The sequence below is a fragment of the Rousettus aegyptiacus genome, unplaced genomic scaffold (genome assembly GCF_014176215.1).
Source record: "Rousettus aegyptiacus isolate mRouAeg1 unplaced genomic scaffold, mRouAeg1.p scaffold_m13_p_1, whole genome shotgun sequence".
Classification (NCBI taxonomy): domain Eukaryota; kingdom Metazoa; phylum Chordata; class Mammalia; order Chiroptera; family Pteropodidae; genus Rousettus; species Rousettus aegyptiacus.
The window spans coordinates 175,646,966-175,670,482 of NW_023416284.1; the positions used below are offsets into that span (position 1 = coordinate 175,646,966).

Below are 23,517 nucleotides of genomic sequence, written 5' to 3' on the forward strand. Positions count from 1 at the left end.
AGGCATGCAGTGCTTGCGTAAGTGACCTCAGGTACTCAGACTCCAGCCCTCCCCCGTCCCTGCTAGTTCAGCAAAAGCAGGTGTTCACCATAGGACACACTGTTAAGATAAACTGATCTTATCAAAATGTTACAACAGGGCCCAAAGCCTCGGGCATATAAACACTCCTACCTCGCAGAATATCAGAATATTCCAAGTGCTCAGAGGTTACTTCCCAGGAGCAGTCAAGAGCAATTCCTAAAGACAAGTCTTTATTGGGAAAGCACCGGGTTTGAGTGACCCAGGTCCACTCAATTAACCCTTCCCTGCCCTGCCAGTGGGTCCTACCATATCGTGAGGCACCAGTATTTTTAAACGGTTCACTTCTTGATTAAATCATCTAAAGTCAGTCTCTTTCACTTGCAACAAATAAAGCACAATTGATAAATGTGTTCATGTTGTGATTATTATGTAAACACTGTTTTTTATGATATTTTAGAAAAAGTCTAATTGTATACTAACACAGTTTTCTTAATCTTTAAGTTTTTAAAATTAAATTGATTGGGGTGACATTGGTTCATAAAATTATACAGATTTCAAGTGTGTAGTTCTATAATACGTCGTCTGAATAGCGCATTGTGTGTTCGCCACCCGAAGTCAAATCTCCTTTTGTCACCATACCTTGGACCCCATTTCCCGTATCTATCTCCCCAGCCCTTTCCCTCTGCTGACGCCTAAACTGTTCTCTGTGTCTTTGAGTTTTTGTTTCTTGGTCTTGCCTGTTAGTTGCTTTCAGTTTTATGTCCTTTTGAGTGTAACCATTTACATTTCAGTGCCCTCCCACTCCATGAGAAGATTCATGTAAATAACCAAATATAAATTTATTCTTTATTATTTAGAGTGTGCATTTTCACGGGAACCTGATCGTATCTGATGTGAAAAAATGTTCTATAACCTTTTGACCAAATGATATCAGTAAACAAAGGTGGAAACAGGTTAGTGTTATTGATAAACAAACAAATATACACATATTTTTTAAATTAAATAAGTAAATAAATAAAACGATGAGCCATCTTGCATGGACAAGTGTATGCCTATACATCCAAAATTATAAAAACATTAATGGACTAAAAATAGTTTTATCATTTTTAACTTTGCATTAAAAGGATAATCATACACTCATCAATTAAAGTGAAAGAAGCTTTGGGTGGTTAGATTAAAATCAGTAATGTGGAGGGTACAAACCTATATTGAAACATTACTGGCATATCGTCCCTTTATCAGCAGATATCTACATATCTGCTAAGTAATAAGATACTTATTACTAAGGGCATCTTAGTAATAAGTATCACACAGCTATCAAAGAGATTTACAGCATGAAAGATTCAGCCTCTCGCAAAGGAAAGAACAAAATCAACTGTCTCATTTCAGGACCAACCCAGGCCCTCACGCACCATGAATAACTTTTAGTCTCAGAACAATTGGGCAGTCTCTTAATAAATGCTTTTTCCTCCTAGAGAAAAGGTCTCAAAACATCTCATGGTACAAAAAAATAGATATAGCATTTTACTTCGAAATACTAAACACATATCCTAGGGTTTTAAAGTTTGTGATCGCGAGATTTCTTAGTGATACCAGTAACGCCGGACTAGAAAAGGTCTAAAGGAACAGCACATGGCACAGATCACTCCGCTCCATTTGACACCTACACGCACTATCAGGCTGGCTGAACGTGACACATCCTCACACCCTGAGATAGTCCCAAACGGTGTATAAAGCAGTCCCAAGGCGAGGGTTGGCTCTCAGGGTGTATTCTGTGCAACTCGAAACTTCTGCACACATGATGGTCATCACGTCTAGAACCAGACCAACCACGACCTCCGATTCATATAACTTTTAGGTAGGGACTACCTGAGACATACATGGAGACAACCCCTGGACCACTCTGGAACGTTTGCCTGCTCTGATGCTTATCTGATAGGCGGAAGCAACAAGCTAAAAACAACAGGAACAAAGAAGAGCAGGAAGGGAAGAGGGGTTGAGCAGCAGATGTGCAGCAAGTCGCCTCCCCAAAGGCTGGCAAAGAGCCCACCGCACTAAAAGGTCTAAAAATGCCAAAGTAGCCTCGGATCAGATTGGTAAAGTCACGATGATAACCACTGACGGTAGCCAAATAAAATTAATTCAATGTCTATAATGCTTTTTTCATTTTATTCAGAAAATCTAATTAGATTTCCCAATATTTCCAGTAACAAGCTGAAGTCACTTAAAAATTTCATGTGTGATTTGTTTTTCTCCCTCTATAAAAGCAGTGTTGTGACAATTTTCCACCTCTACTTGGCAAAAGTGAGAAGAGCATTTCCATTCTCTTCTGTTTCCTAGGACAGTGAGCGTAATCATTTCCACTTCCTAAATTACTTAATTCAATTCTGAATAAATATCCCAAAGGCAACAACCGCCCTCCAGCCCAACTTTAAATCTGCTTGGAAAACTGTTCTTAACAATTTTCACATGTAATAAAATTCTACTCATTATGTAGTACGCATAAAAGAAGCGTATTCCTCAAGTTATTTGTTTTATTCAGAACAGAGTTGGGGTTATCTTTTACCCCTCTCTCTTGCTCATACCTCATAGCTGATTCATCGACAAATGTCGTTGGCTTTATTTTCAATCTCATTCAGGATCTAACCACTTGTCACCACCTCTACAGCTCTACGTTGGTTCAAGACATATGTCTTTTGCCTAGATAACTTCGACAACCTTCTAACCTACCTCCCTTCTTCTGCCCTGGACCCTCCTCACTCTGCCCTCCACACAAAACCTTATTTGCCTTCTCTACTTACTTGCAATCTCCCCCACTTGGACTTAAGTGCCATGACACAGGGATTATTTTTTCTGTTTTGCTCACTGCTACATTCTCAGTACCTAGAATATTGCTGCGTATACATGTTAAAATATTTATTGAATGAATGCATAAATAAATAAAAAGTGTTTCTAAAGTAAGGGAACTTGACAAATGTTATTTTCTCCTCATCTTAATTCATTAATATTTCCACCAAACTATTGACAGGAAACAGATGGGGATAAAATTTAATTCTGAGAGCATTTTAATTGTTATCTTTTAGCACTTTTAATGGAAAGACAACTGAAGAAGCAGCCCCCAAAGTTATATTTTAGGACTATTTAAATGTCAATCGAAGTCATTATTAAAATGGATTACTTAAAAAAATATGGAAAATTACCAAGTTAGAATCATACACTTTTAAAGAAGTGTATGATTCTAACTTGGTATTAAAATGTGCCCTTAATGGAAACTACTGTGGATTGAATTGTGTCCCCTCCCCAAGATACGTGCAAGCTTTGACCCTCAGAAGGTGATTTTGTTTGGAAACAGAATCTTCAGAGAGGTAACTGCGTTAAGATGAAGTCATCAGGATGGGTCCTAACCCAATATGCCTCCTGCCCTTATATAAGAGGGAAATATGGACATGGGTACAGACAGACACAGAGGCAGGGACTGGACTAACGCAGCTGCAAACCAAGGCATATCAAGTAATGCAGGCCACCGACCAGAAGCTAAGATGAGGCACAGAAGGCTTCTCCTCAGTCTCAAGCTGTGAGACCATGAGATAATAAATTTCTCATTTTAAGCCAGTCAGTATGTGGTACCATGTATGGCAGCCTTAGCAAACTAATACAGAACATAACTAATGTTTGAGGATGTCTTCTTTTTAAGTTCTTCTAAAAAGTGAGGAAATGCTCACATCATGTCTGAGGTCATCTCAAAGTTACAATATTTAATATACTCAGTAACTGCCCTTACTAGCCTCAGAGATCTAAGGCTAGCAGAAAGAAGGGACTGTTTGTTGCATATTGAAAGAGACATACCATTTATAGAAATACTAAAAAATGGCTATTTGAGACCTATTTCTCCCTGTGAAGGACTTATTGCCAAACTGTATTTATTGTATAGCCAAATATCATAAAGATTAAATCAAGAGTATTTAAATACAAATATAACATTCTTTTTCATTTGACAAAATGAGAGAAAATGTGGCACTACACTCTTTTTCTAATTAAAAAATCTAATTTCTTATGAAAGTTTTTTGAAAAACACATCTTTAAATTGTTTCCTTTGGGGGCCATGGTGACCTCATACGATAACAATAGCTAACAGGTCTTGCATAAAATTTAAGAATTTGCTAAGATAAATACATTTTAAAATGTTAAAGAACTAACCTCTTTTTAATTGTCAATTTTTTAAATATTTATTCTAACATAAACTCTTTACTCAAAAATTCAGACTATCCTGTTAGACCTAAAAAAAAAAAAGAAAGAAACATGTATTTATTAGGTGGGAATCCTCTCAAATCCAAGTCCATCCTTCCTCTGTCTTCCTCTCTGCCCCACCCCAAATTCAGGCACACCCACACCCCTCCTTCCGATCCCCACTCTGGTCTCAGAGAAGGGGAGAAGTCTTTCCTCTGGCACAGACCTACACCCTGGCTTGTGCTCTTCATTTCTCTCCCACCCTGTCTCCTCGGGAGCTTCATGTCTTCAAAATCACTTTCTTTTCTACTCTCGTCCTCTCTACTAGCTCTTGATCATTGCCTTCAATACAGACATACACTTAAAACTACCCTTCATGAAAACAGCCCTTACCAGATCCTATGTTCTGTCTCATGAACATATAATATACATTAAGTGTCTTAAGACGCTTACCTCTCATGTACTCATCAGTTTGCTGGAGTCTGATTTCTTCTATGGCATAGCCACTCCCAGTGGTGGCCAATGACTTCCTAACCGCCAGATCAAATGGGTTTCTTTCTATCAAGTAATCTTTCTAAAACTGAACTTCTTAGCTTTCCCCCAAGCCTGTTATATTCTCTCTCTCTGTAATGATCTTAATCATTTGCTCGACTCAGAAATCTAGAAGTCATTCTTAATTCATTCTCTGAGATTCCAATTCATTATCCAGTCCACCACACACGCCTGTCAATCAACTCACTTTTCTCCATTCCCTATCACTACTTTAGTCCAAACTGCCCTCACCTCTCAGCTGGCTTATTGCATGATCACTCTACCTCCAATCTCACCCCATTCTGCTTTAATTTATGGGAGCGAGAGAGAGATGAAGAGGCAGAGAGAGAGAGGGAAAAAGAAAGACCGAGAGAGAAGTTAATGGTCACAGTAATCGTTTCATTTTTCTGCCCGAGATTCTGTAATGTATGACACCTCCCACAACACCCAGACTCTCTTAATGACTGACCTTTAACCGATTCTCAGTTTTCTCTGTCACCAGTCCATTCCTGGAACGCATGTTTTCAGGCATTCCGAACTTCCATTTCCTTTACTATACCACGCTCTTTCTCATCTCTCGACTTCTGAAAATACTGGTTCCGTCACCTACTCATTCCCGAGGCATTTCTAAAGGCGTTTTCTTCCCGTGAAAGCCTATTCTGACGCCTTCGGATCACCTGTGGGGTCGGTTATGTTTGCCGTGTGTTCCTTGATGCCCCGTACTTCCCTCCTCGTGCAATTTACAACACAGACTTCACCGGAGTTGTTTGTCTCCTCGCTAGACTATCAGTTTCATGATGGCGGGGGCCATATCTATCTTTGTTTGCACTGTATCAACAACCCCTAACCCATAATAGGAGCTGAAAAGTACTTGTTGCATGAATAGCTAAATAAACAAACGAAGTGTGGGAATATAACACGATGGTTAGTGCCCAAGCTTAGGAGTCTAGAGATTGAAATCTGGTTTTTCACCTTCTTGTTATAAATAATTAAAATTATTGATTAACTCTAAACTTCAGCTTCATATTCTATAAAATTGTAAAAATAATACTTATATTCGACTATTTTTATGAGAATTAAATGAAAGAGAAAATTGCTAAGGCACAGTAATTAGCACATGATATGAGTTCAATAAACAGCAGCTGTAAGATTTAGAATCATTTTTTTGCAGTGAGTAATGACAAGCTCGAATCGCATGAAGACATAACTTTGAAAAGCCATTACCAAAAATCAATATTGGGCTAGTTAAAAAATAAATACTCTACCTTCTTTCATTGACAGAGCAAATAACAGGAAGATGTGGGTTTCTTCTTGAAGAGAAAGGAAATATAGGGTTCATGTCTAAATATGAATCCCCATTCCTGAATTATCAGGCATATGAAATAAATACAATCCACAAATTTTTGTTGTTAAATTACATTATAATGACAACGTGTGATTTGTGATGTTTTGTATAATTGCAGAAGGATAAAGACTTCAATTTGAAAGCAAAGCAAACATTTAAAAAAATGAACTGATAATTATATCCACAAATTTGAATAATCTACATCTGTGTACTAAAAAATGGCACAAAAACACGTGAAAAATTCTTGGTTTTTTCCCCCCTTTCTTTTAATAAGATTTTTCTCTTTAGAAAAACATGTTTTTTGAAAACAAATTGCTCTCTTATTGGCACCTTGTCTTCATACCACTGTCACAATATTTATAATGAATTGTTACAATAAATTGGAATGTCATCAGTAAAAGAGGTTATTATTTTATTTAATTAGAAGTAGTTTATTAATTTCAAACTGAGCAAAGCGGCCAAGAAAAATGAAAATTTTCCATTAAAAATCCTCCCCAAATTCATCTCCATGAAGCATCTTTTGAACATTTCCAAATGCAGCCAAGATCAAATGACCTTAGACAGAAGGATCAATTTTTTTTTTTTTTTTTGGCTTCTCAATTCAACATCCCAGCTCTTAAACCTGTCACAATCTATTATATTAAAGCTATTTTTGGAAATGGTCAATTTCTAAAGAAGATTTTGAGAAAACAGATATAAACTTTCTAAAAAAGCAGTCTTTTGTATTGTCCTTTAAAATAAAAGTGTTTTTCATTTGCTTAAAATCTTTAAAGAAGGCATTGCAGTAGCAAGATGTTACCACAGATTTAGAATGAAGTGATTTATCATTCTAGCTTCAATCTACAAAAATTCCCATGACTGTTGCACAAAAGCCTCAAACAATAGAGATCTTGCAAAATATCTACAACTTGCATTCTAAAGTTAAAACTGGTTTTTTTCCTGCCAATTTAGCACGCTTCTCTGTTCTTATTCTTAGAGATAAGAATCACATAGGATAAGAAATAGGTGAATTAAGATTAATATCTTGAGTAGCAACATAAAAAATATTTTTGACATGGGTTGTTTTCTGACTGTAATTGGTAGATGCTGACAGAAAATTGTAGGAGAAAATAAAAAGAAAAAGCAAGGAATAAAATGCATTTTAACTTTTAGATGGTTTGTTCACGAGATTTTCTGAAACAATTCCAAAACACAGAGCTACATACAACAGGGATTCATCATCACACAATGAAACATTTGCTATGAAAAAGGAGAAAAGCTCGTTACTGTCATCATTCAAGGATCAAGTACTCATCCCTATTTTATAAGTTTGGAAGAAATTCTCATGTGCTTCAAGCTGGACTTAGACAGAACTTGGGGCATGCGCTGTACTGAATGCTTGTGTGGTTCCCGAGTTCATATGTTAAAGCCTTAACCTGATAACATGATGGCGTTTGGAAGCAGGACCCATGGGAGGTGATTAGGTGTAAAGGAGGTCGTGAGGTGATACACTATGATGCGATCAGTGTCCTTAGAAGAGGAAAGACCAGCGTTCTCGCTTTCTCTTTCTCTGCCTTGTGAAAACACAGCCAGGAAGAGGACTCTCATCAGGAAATGAATCAGTTGGTACCTTGATCTTAGACTTCCCAGCCTCCAGAGCTGTGGGAAATAAATGTTTGCTGTTTAAGTGACCCATTCTATCTAATTTTGTTACGGTAGCACAAGCTGACTAATCCTGGGTCTAAATTGGTTAAGTATTTTGGGGCAAAGTAAAAAAATACACAAATAGCACACCAAACCAGACTCCATCTGACCCAATAAATTAAAAGACATCAAAGTTTTTAAAGCCTGAGAGCAATTATGACTCCATCCTTGCGGCAGCCTGTTTCTTCTTTATGGGGCAAACTATTGGCCACGGTTATTTAATAAGAAAACAGGAAGAGGAAAAGTTGGCTTCAAGAAGCTCTGGAAGGTAAGGAAAGACCTTGGAACAGGTTAAGTTGCTTCTTTGTGGATCATTTTTAGTGACAAATATTTCTATTCTAAGTATAGCTTTGGGCCTGCTCTGAAAACGTATTGTCAGAGATGTTTGTGTGTTGCCGATAGATAATCAGGAGTCAAGGACCAAAAGTTTAAGAAGCTGTTTTCACGAGAGGTTTAATGAGACTCTGAGCATGACACAGGTTTCTATGGAGCCTAACCAACTGTGTGTGTGTGTGGTGTGTGTGTGTGTGTGTGTGTGTGTGTGCATGCACGCACTCATGTGCACACATGGCTTGGCTGTCACATCCACAGGATGCTAGAGTGATGCGACCAAGCATACTCTAGGATCACAGAATGATTTTGCGAGCAAGTCTTCTCAGAGACAGCAAGAAAAGAAACACAGTGTCTTGGTCCAGAGGCTGGGTCAAAGACATGGTATTGACCTTATTTCTGCTGCAAGTGAGGTATTCTTATTCTCAGAAGTAAGCGAGCACACTGCCGTGGGGGAGAAAAGTGTGTGCTTCCATTTTAATTTGGTTGCATATGTAAATATGACTTCAATGACACTACAACGCCTAGAATGTGCAGGTTGCATGTGCTTTTATAAGGACAAGGTACAGTTAAAAACGAGGATAAAGATGGGGGTGGGTAGGCAGGTAGAGACAGAAAGATTGGGTGGAAGTATAAGGAGGAGGGGATAGGATGGGAGAGAGAGAGATGGTCCGGGAATGGGAGGGAAATGCGAGGGCAATGAGAAAGAAACAGAGCTGGAAACAGAAACTCAAGTTGGGATAAAGGTGGGCAAAGGATGAGGAAGAGGGAGGGATGAGCAGGGGTCACGTAATCAGCCGCCGAGACAGATACAGACTTAAACATTAACTCTGTGGCTGTCCTAAAACTTTCAACTGCCCAGGCTGGGTAATGGGGTCAGATTTTATTTTCAGAGTGTTTTCCAAATATAAACGAGTCAGAAAAAGAAAACGTTCTCCAATGAACTTGTGGGTTTGGGCAATGTTTGGCAAGATACTACACTGTGAGAATAAATAAATTCAGGATAACAAGTACAGGTATATTGTTCTGCTTCAGTTTTCAAGATGACCCAAAGGGGTAAAATCAAAAATCACAAGTACAAAGGAGAAAGGAAAAAAAGAACGAAAAGCTCTATCACATTAAGGTTATAATAGAGCAGTTGTGGAGGTAATAATATTCTGGTGGGTGGCTCCACAGTGCAATGGTTAGCACGTCTGCTTTACACGCCGAAGGTCCTGGGTTCACACCCCAGGTAGAGCCATGGGCCAGGGCCCCACCCCTCCACCGAGTACTCTGGGGGGTGCCTGGCCCAAGGGCACCAGGCCCCAGGTACACGCCACGAGCAGACACCCTGGGTGGGAGGAGACACCCTGCCTTCAGAGATCCAGTTCTTAAGGGGAAAACAGTATACCATTCATAGGTCAGGGGTGGGGTGGTGGGGGCGGGGGCATTAGCGGGATCGGGCGGGGGGTGAATTAAAGAGGGAAAAGAAAAAAAATAATAAATAAATAAAAATAATAATATTCTGGCTCTTTTAAATGATACTATTGATACAAAAAATGTGTATGGTAAGAAGAACACTTGGACTTCAGATTCATGTCTGGATTGAAATCTGAGTGGCATCAATTTATAAGATGAATGCTATAAAATAACCTACGCTAAGCTCTTAGCACCGTGCCAGGAATTCGTCACTACTTTTCTTCCTCAGCGATGTCTTCTTTACTATTCTAACAAAATAAGAAACGATAGACTCTTTGCTATCTTTATTTTATTAAACACCTTCTGTATGGTCCTCAGTGCTGTGCTTATTAGAGCTATTAAGATCTATAAAGAAATTCCAAGAATTAGAAAATGCCTTTAAAGACCTTACAATGTTGTTGGGAAGGTCAAATATCAAACAGTACAAAATAATTTCAGACTTGCTGAACTTCACCTTGCTCCGGGCTCTGGAGAAGTGCTGAGATTTCAGATTCTGGAGAAAACAGGCGGGAAAGGAAAACCGGGTAGGGGGGTGGCACTGGAGGAGGCTGCAGGGGAAACTGGTGACATTCTTTGAGCATCTGCTAAGGGACAGGACAACACAGGGCCCGAGAGCTCCCTTCTCATCAAGTGGCTTTTGGAGGCTACAGAAGAGAGAATTCTAATTCATCCTGTAGGAAGATATATTGTTCTCATCTTGGGTTTTGACTGCACTGTGAGCTTCTCAAGGCCTGGGGAAGTGCCTTACCAACCTTTCCGTGTCTCCGAAGAGGCCTAGCACAGACACGCAGCGAGTAGCTTATTTGTACGATGAGAATGAAATGAAATGTCGTGCTTTCGTAGCTTCTGAACTAGAACAGAGGCCCGGGGAACTTCCCCGATCAGAAACTGCCGGTCGGGCTCTCCTGCCTTGCACGCTGTCAGCAGAAAGACCCTCTAACCGAATCCAGACAACCATTGCATCATCTGTATTTATTTTTACAAATGCACTGTTTTTTGGTTTGAGTATTTTTTTCATCAGCATTATAAGAGGCTAAGTTTATTGGGCTATAGCTATATGGGAATTGGTTTTATAGTAGTATTTATGTTTAAATACTAATGTACAAATACCAATACCTGACACAGCCTAGTATCAGTGTGGATCATCCCAGAATAACTAGTCTTTTTTAATGTCCTGACACCACAGTGGCTTTTCTATCAAAAGCACCAAAAGGGGAGACAAGACATTGTCGCGGTCCCCTCAGACAAAACTCTTTGCTCGGGGCAGCCCACTCCTTGCTTCTCTCTCTGTTACAAGTCGCAACCACCACACAAACGGAAGCCCAGCACCAACTCTTCTCTTCCTATGACACCCACGTTTGGAGGGAAGAAATAATTCCGGATGAATTATTTCATCAAGAGTCACAGAATTGACATGAAGCAACCTCTCCTGACTGGAACTATCTGCCCATGTCTTCCCAGAGGCAACGTGAGCAAATCCTGCCTGCAGGCGACAAGGGAACCGGCAGGATGGCCAATATCGCAGATCAGTAACAGAGACAACAGTGACAGCAGCAGTCCTCCTATACTGTGCTTTCAGTGATCCGCGGACGCAGACGAAGTAAACACAGAATTCTGGGTCATTTCCTTTACCTTGGCCAGATGAGAGTTGATCCATTTTGTGAAAGTGCGTTTTTGTACTATCTCTTGCTCATCTAGAAGGAAAAAAAAAAAAAACTAATTAGATAACACAGTATGTCATGAAGGTGTATCATAAAAAAAATTCAGTTACACAACTCTAGAAGCAACAGCAATGTTATTTTATCTTTTAATTCATTTTACCAATTTATTGTCACAAAGGAAGAGGCGGTACAGCTCTAAAAGAATTATGAGTCAATTAGATCTCCTTTAAAAATTATCAGCAAATACTTTACCATCTGCAATATGCTGGCCCTATGTTTACCTTCATTCACTAATGGAAAGTTCACTGTACAGTTATACCTCAATAAAGTTGTTTGTTCACTGAGTTCACTGAGACCAACTAAGTGCCAAGTTCTATGCTAAATGCAAAGGGATACGGAGAGATGAACGGGCAATGTCTCCACCATGAAATACCCAGAGATGGAGACAGACAGGCAAGGGCATGTGCACACATACGCACTCAGTTCTACAGTAATGCCGTCGAGGAGAGCTGCAGACGTGACGTGTCACAGGGACTTCACCTGGCTGGGGAGAGTGATGAGCGTTCTCTAGAGTGACCTCCAAAGAGTCCAGCCCCTGAGGTCTGCAGCTTCACGCAGGCAGAACCTGGGACTTGCTTCTAATCAACAGAATATGGCGAAAAGTGATGCGATGCCACACCCATAAAAATGTCACTTTCTGTAAGATTCCATCTTAGCTGACTCAAGGGAGAGATTTTCCCGCTGGCTTTGTAGAAGCAAATGGTCATGTTGTCACCTGCCTGTGGAGAGGGCCACAGGCAGAGAAGTGTGGGCGGCCTTCAGGAGCGGGAGGGTGAGGGTGGAAGGGGTTCCAGCCAAGAGCCAGCACGAAACTGGGGTCTTCGGTCTTACAGCAGCAAGGCAACGAATTCTGCCAACAACCTGAATGAGTTTAAAAGTAGATTCTTCCCTCGTTCAGTCTCTGGATGAGAACGCAGCCTGGCTGACATCTTGAGTATGGATATTTGAGGCCCTGAGCAGAAGACGCATCTAAGCTGTGCATGGACGCCGGACCCATGAAAGTTTGGAGACAGTAAGTGACCATTATTGAAATGGTCACAGTTGTGGTAATTTGTGATGGAACAAGACTCATGTTGGAAGAAAAAGAGAGAAGGTCCTTTGAAAGTTTTAAATCAGTGGTAAATGGAGAAAAAGGCCAGAGAGGGCCTAATGTGACACTGATCAAAGAAAAGGTGAATTTTACTCATTCCACCAACTTCGAGTGACTGTCAAGTGTTTGTAAAACATTAGAAGATGTTGTGAGGAATACATGTGAACAATATATAATTTTGATTCCTCGCCCTTTGAGGAATGATGCTCAAATTCCCATCTCAAGAGCTCTAAGGCCTCCACTGGGAACGGCTGGCTGCCGGCCAGAACAATCCCACCATGAGCACAGTAACTGCGCCCAGTGCCTACGAATGTAACACACTGCTGGATGGAGAAAATCAAGAATGAGACTCTTTAATTTGGAGAAATTTAGGATATATCCATAAAATTTACAGAATGCTATTATTTCTAATGTACTTTTAAACATGTACTTTAACTTTCAAGGACGTACCAACAATAAACCAGTAAAATAAGCAACACTTCCTATGTACCAGGCACTGTTCTTTCCATCTCTAGCTCTACCTCTATACAGATTACATTATAATTCAATTATTTTAATTAAATATCTCTATGTCATGTAATATATGTGTATTAACTTATTTATTTCTTATAACAAATCTACAAACAGCAAGTATTACAATGCTCATTTTACAAATTAGAAAACCAAGGCATTTGGTTTTTTTAACCACTTTTACCAAAGTCATCCAGTGCCAGAGTCAAGTTTTAGACTCTACATGTCCTGTTCGTATACCATTATTCTGTTGCCCAAAGATAGCATAGAATTACTCTATTAGTCATATCAAATATTAATCACATCAAAATGATAAATTCATGGTTATCCATTTGACTTTGACCTTCAAATCTTTAGATTCTATAAGGGAAGTCATGTAGCAACTGAATGATCTTAACTAATCAAGCTAGATTTGCTGGAATTCAGAAATTTACCTATAATATAAAAAATCCAATTCTAAATCTAAAATAGCCAATAAGTATAGTTATAGTGTTTGTACAGTTTTGAACTCAATTTGAGAGTATATATTATTTTACAAATATCACAAGATGTCAATGTTTTAAAATCTTAAAATAAATTAGCATAATGTTAGTGCACAGAGTCATAAAATTAGGTATATAATCTACTGATATTACCTCCTAATTTTAAATTGTTATATTTATATACTACCATTTTTAATGAAACAATACTGCTATTATAATAGTTCCAGCTGATGGAAAATCTCTGAGTCTTAGTTAGACTTTAGCTAAAAAGTCTTTTAGAAAGAGAAAATTATGATTTTGGTAGCATTTTTGTATGTATCTAAATGTCAAATTTTCTTCATGTTTTCTTTTATGGCTGCAAAAGCAGATTTTAATGGTTCTTAAAAATCTACTTTTTATATCATCAGACACAGCCAGCTGAATTCTAAGTAAATATTTTCTGATTTTACTTACTATTTTCCCAAAAGAAAAATTCTAAAATTCATCATGTCAGTAAATCCTCATTTTTGATATAAAAATCAGAGTAATTGAGCCCAGAGTTTAGTAATTGACTCTGATAGCAACAGCATAAAATGCTTAAATCCTAGAAGCAATATTAACCATGCAGTCAATGTTTACTGCACTATCTCAAAAAAATCTATTATGAAGAATAACACTACTTTATAATGCCATTGACAAGGAACTAACCTCACATTCATAGTAATGGTTTATAAAGTTCTCCTCGTGCACATGGAGTGGTATCTAAAGGAACATTATTTAAATGTATTTAATAGTTAATATTATTAGTGATTTTTCTAATTTCAGCTTTTCAAAACAACAGCATGATGTGGTCTTACCAAGTATGCCCATATATGCATGCTTAATATTTCTACTAAAACTATAAAAACTGTAATTCGTCTAGACATTTTTCTGAACATGTATGTTAGTTCTAAAAACAGTACGACCACAAGAAAACCTTTATCCCACAAGTAAACTCAGTCCTCTAGTTCTAAGAATCACAGAGAACAAGAAGTTGATCCTGTTTTTAGGTTTTATTCTCTAATTTCTATTAATGGAGCCTGAGATCCACCTGATTCTTAAGCCAGTCACCTGAAGGTCATCCTTGGCTCTTTGCTCTTCTGTGTCCCCCACACCGAATCAATAAGGAATTGCTATTGATTTTATTTCCTGAGTATTCCATCTCCACCAATATCAGTCTAGTTAAGAAACCGTCATCTCGTGGATGACTTTTCATTCTCACCACCAGAATGTAGGTTGTAAATTAGATGGCAGGAACCACATTTGACTTGTTTATTACTGTCTTAATTCACTACTGCATAGCAGATGTTTAATAAAGAAACGAATGGAAGAATCTGCTAAGAGAGCGCTGGAGAGTGAGAAATAGGCACTTCCCTAAGGAACTGGTAATACAATGAAGAGACTCTTATGTAAACCATAGCTCAAAGTAATGTGTCTGCTATTGCAATAAAGGAACATATAAAGTGCTGAGGGAACATAAATACAGGAAAAAGTAATTCTTCTACAAGGTCATGAAACAGGCTAGAACAGCGGTACCCAACCTTTTAGGCACCAGGGACCAGTGCTCCTTTGAGAATCTAATGCCTGATGATTGAGGTAGAGCTGAGGTGATGATGCTAATGCTGGAGAGCAGCTGCAAATACAGATGAAGTTTCACTAGCTTGCTCACTGTTCACCTCCTGCTGTGTGGCCCACTTCCTCACAGGCCACAAACCGGTACCAGTCCGTGGCCAGGGGGTTGGGGGCCCCTGGGCTAGAAGGTCCGGAGAAGCTAAAAAAGAGGTGTCATTAAGTTAAACATCAGCAGATAAGTGACAATTTGTGGGCAGAGAAATTTGGAGGAAAAAGAGGCAGTCTTTTTAAAGCATAGCATGTTTTGGTTGGATTATAAAGTAAAGAAGATTTAAGAAGGTACTGGAGGTGAGCCTGGAAAATAGGCAAGAACCAGGTTATTAAAATCTTTGAACATTCCAAGGACTTTGCTTTCTATCTTATGGACAATGGGGCGCCGTCAATGTTTTTCGACAGGACAAAGGCCTGATCAGATGAGACCTGAGACACAGAAATATATATCATGATGGCAACGTAGATGTTTAACTGAAGGGACAAGAGACTGGGAATAGGGAGGATTTCTGAGAGCACATGAACAGAACACATGTTAAGGATGATAAATCCTGTTCCAGGGCAGCCCCGACAGGGATGAGAAGCATTAGATGGATGCTAGGGAATAAAAAAGAAGTAGACATACAGGAGCTACGGGTGCCTTCTGTATTTCTATCTTGGGCAAATGGATAATGATGCTACTAACCAAGAAAAACTAGGTCTACAAGCCATGTCACCCTGAACACGCCCAATCTAGTCTGATCTTGGAAGCTAAGCAGGGTCGGGCCTGGTTAGTACTTGGATGGGAGACCACCTAGGAAGACCAGCTGCTGTAGGCTTTAATAAAATAAATTTTAAAATTTTTTTTAAAAAAGAGAAAAAGAAAAACAGAAGTAGCAGGCTTGAGAGGGAAGGTTGTGAGAATTGAAACCCATTGCAAATGCATCGTGAAATGTCTCGATGAGATGACTTCAGCACAGAGGAGAAGTGGAGCTTAAGAAGCCAGCTTACAAGGTGGGTGTTTTCAGACAGAATCCTGTAATAAGCTCTTATTCAAGGGCAGGTTTTGATCCAGGTGAGTGTTACTCAGCTCCAACCTCCCCGCCTCTTCTACATCTTGAATCTTGATTCCTTCGTAAAGGTCAGTCTGAGTGTATGTGTTGGGTGTGGGGGAAACTAGTTATGGAAGTTCTCTAGGTCCTTCAGCCTTGTGGCTTTCACTACTGGTTCTGCTTCAGAAGCAGTTGGTCCTACAGCCTTTAAGAGTTGGAGGCTGCTAGGCCTCAAGGAAAACCTACGTAGCAAGGGCATTGCATGTACATGGCCCTGAGTTAAAGCTGTTACAGGAAATAATCCCCCAGATTGCACGGCAATAGCCCTCTTTAAAAAAAAAAGGAAAAGAAAAGAAAAGAAAAAAAAAGTGAAATATAAAGGGAGCTGACTCTGATATTCAATTTCTCTGTTTCTTTGACCTGTTTATGTATTTCCTCAGTATTTGGATATTTTTACAAGATCATGAAACGAGTCTCAACTTAAAAAGGGTAATTAAATGCGACCATCAAGAAACTTTCACACTTGACTCCAGTCAATAGTTTTCCTCCTAATGAGTCATCACGACCAGTGACATGCTGACTCTGAACAGCTGTGGTTCATACCTGGCAGCACCGAGACCACAGCGAGAGGTTGGCCTGGGTTATCTGAAGGCTTTGCAGTTGATCGTGAAAAAGTTGCCGCCTGGACACGTGTTAACTGTATTTTCATTTTACCACATATAATGAATTTGCCATGTATATAATACATTATATAAAACTGACGCAATGCTATGGCCACTAGCTTTTAAATAGCATTACCAAATTCTGGAATTTAAAGTACATATTAATATTCTTTTAACAGATGGTATTTTGAAAAATGTTAAGAGTAATTGAAATTAACATAGTTTAAAATATTTAACAAATCCTTCTATAAGAACTTATTTCTGAGGGATACTTCATTTAACACATAAGTATGTACATTAAGATGTATATTTTTATCAGAATTGTGAACAATTATGAAGAACAAAATACTAAATCCAATGTCATCTTGAATATAGAAACGCCAAGAAAAAAGATTGTTTAAATAAATAGATATAGTTGTTAAGTCTGAAAATGACATCTCAGACAAAAATATTAGGTTACCGTGAATTGGTACATTCATAGCTTGTTATGATAAACATTTTTGTTTTTTGCAGATTGTTCTTATACTATTCAGGTGCTTTAATGACAATGATGGTTTAAATAAAAGTCGTATATTTTTCAATTACCTGAAAATGTAAATGTTAATTTAAACAAATCATATATGTAAAATCATATTGTTCCTAATAATATCGAATAAGGTAAGTTTTTTTCATTGTTTTTTGATGCAGATGGATTCATCTCAATAAAATAGTTGAAAAACAATTTTAAAAAAGAAATATATAGATTGAATTTCTTGACACAACAAAATGATGAGGCTACAAAGGGAAAAAATGCAACAAAAATGTAAGGTGACAATGTAACTATTGTTAATTAAATAACAGCCCCCATCAGATAATCTAAATCAAATGATTTGTTTCAGGATCGGAATTATATGATGCCAATAAAAGATCCACAATTACTAAAATCACGACTAATTCTGCTATATGTGGATAGTATAGAGTATTGAATATTTCAACATAATGAAATAAATGGTTTATAATTATCTAACATTTATGTTTTTAAATTAAACATGTAAATAAAAACAAATTTACTGAGGCTCATTGCAAAATATGTCCACAAACTCCTCCCATCCTGGTCAGCACGCCCTTTGGAATGTGACTTTGCTGCTCCTGCTACCAGAATGTAGTTGATTTCTCCACCCCACGAGTCTGGGCTGGCCTTGAGATTTGCTTTGACTGAAAATGTGGCTAAATGGATTATGTATGACTGCTGGGGCTGGGTCTTAAGAGGTCCTGAGGTTCCATTTTCACTCTCTGAGAGCTCTGCCTTGAGACCACCACGCAAGGAAGCTGGTCTAGCATACTAGAGGTAAGAAGTCATTTGGAGAACTGAGCTCCCCCACCCCAGGCTGACAGTTGGCACCAACCGACAGCCCAGCTGATGCACCAGCCGAATGCAGCCACATGAATGAGACCAGGCACAGCCAGCCAAGGAGACACCTCCACCACCCACAGGAATGTGAGAAACCTTAATGTATTACTGCTTTAAGGTACCAAGTTTTGGTGGCGGTTTAGCAGAGACTAACTGAAACAGATATCGTTACTAGGAGTGTAGTGATGCTTTATCAAAAATCTAAAGCATGTGGTATTAACCTTGGATCCCGGTAAAGAAGGAGGCTGGAAAGATACCAAGAGACTATTAGTGGACGGTTAAAGGACAATGAGGGAGCTGCTACAGAAGACCTGGGGCAGAGCCACAGGTATTTTATATATTATATACTCTGTCATCTGCAGTAACTTGAACTTGTCCATTTAGCTAGAGAGATTTCCCTGCAGAAAGCTGGAAGTGTCAGTTGCCTTCTTATAAGGTACTGTAAGAGAGAGATGAACCAAAGGAGGAACTTTTTAATTTGCAAGCAGAATGTAGAGGAAACATACAAGGCCTATGATATGGTAGATTGGAAAATATGATTGTTTCTCATTTCCAGTCTCTCCTAGAAAAGGATCTGTGAAGTAAAAAATAGATTCAAGGTAACAATAAATCAATAAATCACGGGTATAACTGAAAGACCGATCACTAAGAACTCAGAAAAATTTAAGGTAGTGCCTATGTAACCTCAGAGCATTCCTCACAGCAGCTTCACGTGCGGTCCAAAGTTTGTTTCAAATTTTGCTATTCGTGGATACTATAGCATATTGAATATTTTCTTTCAAACTTTGGGTTTGGGGGACACAGAACAAACTCCCAGATTTTCAAGAAGCCAGTAAATTTGTTAAGCAAAAACACTACCAGCTTGCACTAAAGGGTCAGGCCAGTTCAAAATGAGGAGAGGACTTGGGAACCACACTTTTTATAGCTAAAAAGAAGCCTAAGAGAACTATCGGCCACGAACATGAGCCGCTTCTTCAAAAGAACAGAGAATGTCCTTTGCGCCTGGGTTGAAGGACCTGGTCGTATGTGCCAGCTGGATTTCAGAACTGTGTTGGACCGTGATGGTTATCTCCCTTCCATTCTTCCCTTCTTCGGACAGAAGCACCTATTGCAATGGCCACAGCCCTGTTAGGTTAATAGGGAGAAGTAACCTCTCCTCTGAGTTTACAAGTCTGGAGGTTGAGAGAAACCACACGGGAGGAGCCTCATCTGTATCCGGAACAGATGCAGACCAAATGACACTGAACTTGGAGCTTGATGCCATAATTGGATGAGACTTTTGACGTCTTGAGAGGAGATGCATGTATTTTGATCTAGATAGAATATAAATAACAGTGACCAGAGGATAAATTTTATGTTTACACTATAAAATCCTCGGTCTGAATATGCATCTTCCTTTGCAATGTGACTTTGTCCTTCCTCCCAACAAAGAGTAGAATTGATTTCTCCTCTCCTTGAATCTGATCTTGTATTGTGCTTGCTTGGATCAATAATGTAACAGAAACAAGTTTATGTCATCTTATTCTAGGCCTTAAGAGATATTGCAGTCTCTTTTTTAGCTGTCCTGGATCACTGTCCTAAAACCACCATGTATTGAAAGCAGGATGAGAGTCTGTGAAGAACTGAGATGTTCTATCCATAGCCAGAATCAACTGCGAGACACATTGGTGAGGTTATTTTGGACCTTCTAGCTCAGCTTATCTGCAGACAAACTCAACTCAGATGAAGCCAGCAAACTGAGACCCATCTTAGGCTTCAAGGTAGATGCATCTGTTGTCGCCTCTTTCCCACACCCCCATATATACCTGATTACAAACTCCTTCTGGGAAGAAAGCATTTTCCCCATCCAGATATCCCTAGACCCTAATACAACGCCTGGCACGTTGTCTTATACAGTTGTCTTAGAAAACCATCCATACTTAACTGCAAACCAACCACTCAAACCACAGATTGTGAGAGTAGATTGTGAATGTTTAAGCCACAGTGTTTTGGAGTAGTTTGTTACATAGTGAAGAGGCTAACTAAACAAAGAGATTTACTTGTGCGACACACACACATACACATTTTTGAGTCTTGATCCTCCTTTTCCTCCCCTACCCCCGCCCCCACTCCATCTTCTACAATGGAAGGATTCTAGGTTTGCTTGTTTGGGTCCATCTCGTGGGACTTTAATGTTCTGATAAGATGAATAATGGGGAAAAAAGTGACAAGAAACAAGGGCATCCAAAGTTATTCTGCCTACACTCCAGCATAGCTTAATGAGAGAGGACAGAGGAAGGAGGAGGAGAGATCAAGAGCTATTCAAAAAGTGGGCTTGAGGAAAAAGATGAGTAAACAGTACTTTTGGGGAGTTTTGCCAGTGTCGAATGGTCTAACCACAGCTTTGAACTTTTTTCCTTCAGGCAAATGTCAGTAAAGACATATTACTCTTAAGATTTTTGGAAACAGAGTTGTATTTCTTTTGTATGTAAAACCAATGAGTAGATTAAAACAGCGCTTTTCATTTAAATTATAATTGCAAAATAAAGTATCATCTCAGTTAAAATCTAAGGCACAAGGAATGAGAAAACTGTAACTATCTTGGTTCTTAGGTTAGAGTTTCTCAACCTTAACACTACTGACATTTTGGGCAGGATAAATTTTTGTCATGAGAGGCTGCCCTATATAGGATGTTTAGTAGCATCCGTGGGCTCTATCCATTAGATGATAGTAGCACCCCACTTTCTCCACCACCCCAAGCTGTGACAATCAAAAATGCCTCTAGACATTGCCAAATTTCTTCTGGGGAAAACCTACCCCAGTTTAGAATCATTGGCCTAAACTATGCATTTCACATCCATTTTTTAAGATGAGAATAAACTGGTATGAACATTTGAAAAATTTTACATATGTTTCAATCGAATTATTATTGTCCAATTAACTACTTTAGAAAGTCATTATCATATTGGGTTATTCCTAAGTTTACATATTTATTTAGGCAAAAATCTTTACCTCGGGATATATCTATTTAAGAAATACCAAAATGCAGTAAGTCTACATCCTTTGCTGAAAAATTATTTAGATATGACATGATTTTTCCGATACGAAAAAAATATCCTGTGCTGTCTGAGAGACTGTCATTGAAATCTGAAAAGTTGTGTCTTACGTGGTGAAGAATAGGTGGGTGGCGAGAGGGTGTGTATATCCTGATATTATGCTTGGTTTATTTTACTATTCTAAACCTTTTAAAAATATTTTCAGAACTGCAAAAAAAAAAAAAAAAAAAAAAAAAGTTTATCAGCTATGGTCAGTAGTTAAAAAGATAGTCTGAGACATTCATTTTAACATTTTACTTTTATCACTGTCAGACCAGGAAAAGCATATAGTACATGTAAGTCAGCTCAATATTTTAAAAAATAATAGTAATTTAGAGAATGTTAATGTATTTGGTTGTAAAGCAATTAAATATGGCTGGTTTTCTAAGGACACGTAGATCGGACAATGTGCCAGGCAGTGGCCCGGGCAGGAGCTTAGTTTCCAGAAATACAACCATAGGGGAACTGCATTATTTAGATGGGGAATCGTAGTTAGGTACGCGAGGGGGACAGACACGCCGGCCTTAAACACTAAACAGGCCTCGATTTCATAAACTTTTAGTAAAGTCATTTGCTAGGAAAAAAGAGAATTGAGAGGAGGCTTTTTATAACCTTTCTTCATCTGACTTAACGTTAAAATCCATGCTTTTCTCTGCAGAAATATTACTGTCTCTGATTACAGCTGCTAATAGGAGGTGAAACACAACATGTGTATGCCCGCAACACGTTCCTAAAACGTAAAAGATTCTGAAGTTGAAAACAAGCCGGGCCCTCGGACTTTTGCATAAAGCATTCCGTTTACACTATAGAAGTTCAATGACAACGATGTGTCTTGCAGAAGAGTTATAAATACAGTAAGAGAAGAGAAGCAATGACCATAATGAGAGAGTGAAAACAGCCGAGTTCATTGTGGTGATGCCTACCAGTGGCTTCCTTTAACGTCTTCTAGTTCTAAATAAACATCGTACATTTGAACAGTATTGGTGAGATATTTTCTTCCGTCACTTTTTTCTTTCTCTATTTGTGGACATAAACATTGCAAAAGAAAATGATCACAAAGGGAATTAATGAAAATACCTTGCGGCTTTGTAAACTTTGAATTCGTGTTCTCATATATGCTTCTCATTTGATTCAGGTTACAAAAGTGGCCTGGCTGAGTAGACAGAGGCAGTGTCATTAGCCCGGATGTTAATAAGGAAAAGAGGCATGGTGGGGGTTAAGAAACATGCCAGAAATCTAGGAGCAAATCCACGGCCACAAATATGGCAGTCTGACTCTTTTTCTAATTCAATTTCCACACGATTCATTTGCTGATTATTTGATTCACTTATTTAATACCTGCCCTTGTGCCCCTCCTGTGTGCCCGCACCCCACTCTGACCAGCTGGGGATGCAATAGGAGAGGGCAGGTGTGGCTCCTCGTGGCCCAGGAGTGTGGACAGGAATCAAAAAGAAGTACACCAAGTACCCAAGTTCTGGACATGCAGTGGAAAGAAGAAACAAATAGAAAAACGGAATACGTGAGTGAAAAAGAAAAAAAAAAGACAGTTATAAAATTAAAGGCAATATGAACATGCAGAAAATGAAAGCCAGTCTCTACCATTTGCTAAGATTGGAGCCAGGTGAAAATGCTGCTTCTGTTTTAAGATTTTTCCTAATAAATCACATAGAAAGGCCACTGATGAAGAACAAGTGAGGACCACTGATCTCTTTGCAAAAGCGTTGCTTCCAATCAGAGAAACCAGAAGAAGTCTTCAGAAGAGCTTCCAGCAGGTGCTAGAAGAACTTGCCACGTGTGGCTCCCTAGCGTGAAAAAGAGGCTTGTCTCCTGGTTTTGTAAGAAAGCAATCCTGACTTTGAAATCCCTGCCAGTTGTGAGTGTTGGGCAATGCCAGCATGGCGGAAGGAAGGCAGGTACTGAAAACGTCCTGAAATACTGTCTTCCTATAACCAGTCTTTAAACATGAAATTGTACTTTAATACTAGTCTTTCATCAACCAAAATAGCGTTTTTTTTTTCAGGCACAGGAGAGAGGAAAGAATAGTTAATCACAGTGTTTATATATTTTTTTATCCAGTATTCGGTCTAGGCTTTTTAAAATCATATAGTTCCCCCAAGTAAATATGACTTTTCCTAGGCCGGTGCCTTCAAAGTTCATTTGTTTGTTTGGTCTGTCATTCATTCAATTACTATCCTGAGACATTAAATTTGTCTCAAGTAGGTTAAGGTTTACAATCCCCTGTTTTAGGATTTTATATTTTATTTCTTATTCCCACTCCATCATCTAAATTTTTTTCTCACTATTATTTTTATGACTACACC

The 23,517-nt window shown here is 38.7% G+C and overlaps 1 protein-coding gene and 1 pseudogene across 13 annotated transcripts in view; one reads left to right on the forward strand and one right to left on the reverse strand.

Annotated features, from left to right (window-relative positions):
• SYNE1 (spectrin repeat containing nuclear envelope protein 1) overlaps positions 1-23,517 on the reverse strand; it is a 387,933-nt gene that overhangs the window by 306,292 nt on the left and 58,124 nt on the right. For all 13 annotated transcript variants that reach the window (XM_036222821.1, XM_036222818.1, XM_036222811.1 and 10 more), the window contains exon 3: positions 11,228-11,289. In XM_036222821.1, coding sequence (XP_036078714.1) covers positions 11,228-11,289 — 62 coding nt within the window. The remainder of the gene's footprint in view (positions 1-11,227; positions 11,290-23,517) is intronic.
• On the forward strand, positions 15,738-15,857 carry LOC118606654 (annotated as a pseudogene).